Genomic DNA, 3129 nt, shown 5'->3' on the forward strand with positions numbered 1-3129 from the left:
CCCCTCCTCCGGTGCGTGTTCCGGAGCGCTTCCCCCCACACCCCCCCGCAGGGACGGGGCCGAGCGGGACACAACTTTGACGGTGCTGTCAAGCTCCCGCACCGCGGATTGAATGAGCGAGCGCTGCCGGGTGCCGATGCACGGCCGTACACGTCCCCCCCCCCTGCTCCMTGAGCCCCTCCGCAGTGGGACGGCCGGCTACTGTCCCCGGTAAAAACGGGAGGGAGCGGGACGTGGAGCGGCGGGGCTCGGCAGCACCGGCGAAGGCGGCGAGCAYGTTTCCCGCACGCTGTAGACAAAGGAACCGCGCTGGCAGCCCCGCACGGCGAGCGCGGCGGCGCCGGTTCCGCACCGCGCCGCGCCGCCAACTTCCACGCGAGGGACTGAGGGACAAGGGGAAGAAAGAAGAGGGCAGGACGGGTGGGGAGAAAAAAAAAGAAAAAAATCCAAAAAAGCGCACAGAAGGAAAAAAAAGCCAGAAATCGTTCGGAAAAAAAAAAATTAAACAGAGGAAAAAAAAGCCGTGTAGAGCAGCAGCACGAGGAGGCGCGTCGCTCACCTTGGCGGAGATCTCGGCGCTGGTGTCCACGGCCGCGTCGGACATGGCGGGGGCGTGCGGGGCTGTGTCGCGCGGGGCTGCGGCGGCGCGGGCGGGCGGGCAGAACAATGCCAAGATGGCTTTGCGCGAGCCAGTGGGGACTCACGCGGCGCCGCCGGCCCTCTTATAGAGCCGGGGGGCGGTGCGCGGGCTGCCCCGCGCCGCGCCCCATTGGCCGCGCGCGCCGCGGCCGCCGGGCGCCCATTGGCCGCGGCGCAAACAATGGGGCACGGCCGCTTAAAGGAACCGGCGAGCGCCGCCACTGTTGCGATGAGTTGAGTCCGGTCTCAGCACGGCGGGCGCAGAGGGGAGAAGGGCCACGCCCCCGCCGCTACCTCCGCCCCCGCCGCCTCCGCCCCGCCCCTCCCGCCGTGTGAGGCGGCGGGCGGGAGGGAGTGCGGGGGGGGGGAGGTCCTGCCGCGCCTGCGGAGGGGAAATAATAAGAGTTAAAAATAAGAATAATAACAGTAATGCGGGAGAACCGGCGCTGCCCTCCCCCACTCCGCTCCCACGGGGCCACCGGTGGTGCCGGGGCAGCCCCGTCCCTTCGGTACCCCGCTAGTACCCTTGCTWGTACCTCGCTGTTTTCGGTGCCCCGTGGAAACTTTGGCCACAACAACAACCACGGCCGCCCCTGAGGGGAGCGGGGAGGGGTGRCCCGCCCAGCCCGCCGCGCAGAAATGCGGGATTCCCACCCGATTGCTTATTTTACAGTACAAAAAAATGTACCTAAGCTGCCTCTACTCGCCCCCACCCCCYCAACCTTGTGCGAGTTCAAGGCGTGAGGCGCACCAGGAGCTTCCCAGTGCTCCCCATTCCGCAGCTTTGCGTTATACACGGCCGTGCCCCTCGGACCGCGCCCGCGGGCACCGGGGCCGCATCTGTCCCCCCTCACACCGCGGGGTAACGGGGCACCGACGCAGCGACCGAGTGGGCTCTGCCACACTCAAGATGGCGCCGAGAGCCCTTCGCGGGGCAACCACACCGTGTTACTCCCCCGTGGGAGCAGCTCTGCCGCCCGTAACAGCCCCGGGGGTGAGATAGCACTGCCAGTGAATGGTCCCCGGTGCGGAAAGCGGGAAGGAAGGGGTGAACGGGTGGGAAAAAYGCCCCACCAGACGGAACAGCGCGGTTGCCACACTCAACATGGCCGCCAGACCGAGGCAGAGCTTGTCCTCGGAGGGCGGGATATAGGGATCGAGCTATGCGGATTGGCCAGCAACGCCAGGCGAACGCTRTTCTGACGCTTTGCGGCTTTTTATTGGCTGAGCCGCCTGTCTGTCTAAAGCGAAGTGGTTTTGAAAACCCGGAGGCTGCTCGGAGCGGAGCTGGGGCTGGCCGGCCGGGGGTCCGGGGGAGGGTCTGCCGCGGGCGGGGGAGCGCTGCTCTCGGCTGTTAAAAGTCGCGCTGCCCCGGGGTTGTTCCCTTTACTGCTTTAGGAGAGCTGCGGAGAAGCCATGGTAGCCCACACACTGCCTGGCACCAGACGTCGCGGCACRAGGCGTCATGGCGCCGGCATCCCTTGCCCCATCCCCACACGCGCCCGGCGCCTGGACACAGACGTAGGGCCCCGCTTCCAGGACAAAACGTCCCTCCCACCAAGCGCAGCGGCACCGCAAACAGGCTGGTCTGTGCGTGGGCGCATCATGGAGCGCTTTTCTCCTCAGCCTCCGCATGCTGCCCCTCGTGGGAGCAGCCCTGAGGGGATGGCGTGGGGAAGGGGGTCAGGCCCGCAGGCCTGTGMCGGCAGCGGGAAGCACCGCGGCGGCTGAGACCTCACGGCGGCCGCTGACCCTTGGACTGACCTCAGGCCAGGGCCAGCCACCCTCTGCCCCGGCCACTCCCGGCCCCAGGGGCTGCGACCCCACGAGCAACTCTCGCTTTGGAYCGCAGACGTTGTCTACACAGCAGTGCCCCGCTCACAGCTGTCGGGCACTATCGGCATTTTGTCACGAGGGACCTTTTGGGGACGGTGGATTTCTTGCGTTGGGACCTTTTGGGGACGATGTGTTTCTSACGTTGGATGTCCCGCTCTGACCTGGCGGCAGGACTGGGCGGGAGCAGGGCGAGAGCTTCTCCGTGTACTCAGGGGAAGGAGAGAGAGGGCTGTGGAAACCGGGATTTCTGGTCGCTGCTGGCTACGCCTCTCGCTTGGAGTGTTCGAGACAAGGGCAGCTGCTATTCCCGGAGACAGGACTCAGTGGGTTTGGGGCAGGTTGCTCGCAGTGCTGAAGGCAGGAGCGCCCTCTGCCACAGCCCAGCCGGGAGGTGGCGGCCGGCGAGTCTCGAAATGTGTCCGAAAGAGGAAAGAAAAAAAACCACCCAAGCCCAGCCGCCCAAAAAAATCACTTCTGCTCTAAGTTGGTTTTCATGCGTGCCTTCTCCTCAAACTAGGGATGTTCCTTTGGGCTTGGGGTTCCCACGTTTCAGGAAGAGTTAAAAAAAGAAAATGAGATGTGGGATATTTCAGGAAGAAAATTCGGAATCTAGGAATCCTCAAGGGATGGTCACACCAGGATCTCACAGAGGGC

General features: G+C 65.2%; 1 protein-coding gene across 3 annotated transcripts in view; it reads right to left on the minus strand.

The window, feature by feature from the left end:
• Nucleotides 1–714, minus strand: part of PTMA (prothymosin alpha) — a 9103-nt gene extending 8389 nt beyond the window's left edge. For all 3 annotated transcript variants that reach the window (XM_057367172.1, XM_057367173.1, XM_057367171.1), the window contains exon 1: nucleotides 560–714. In XM_057367172.1, the coding sequence (XP_057223155.1) occupies nucleotides 560–604 (45 nt within the window). In that variant the 5' untranslated portion in view covers nucleotides 605–714. The remainder of the gene's footprint in view (nucleotides 1–559) is intronic.
• Between the last annotated feature and the right edge of the window lie 2415 nt (nucleotides 715–3129).

Source organism: Malurus melanocephalus, unplaced genomic scaffold (genome assembly GCF_030028575.1).
Source record: "Malurus melanocephalus ecotype Western Australia unplaced genomic scaffold, MMel_1.1 scaffold_75, whole genome shotgun sequence".
NCBI classification, from domain to species: domain Eukaryota; kingdom Metazoa; phylum Chordata; class Aves; order Passeriformes; family Maluridae; genus Malurus; species Malurus melanocephalus.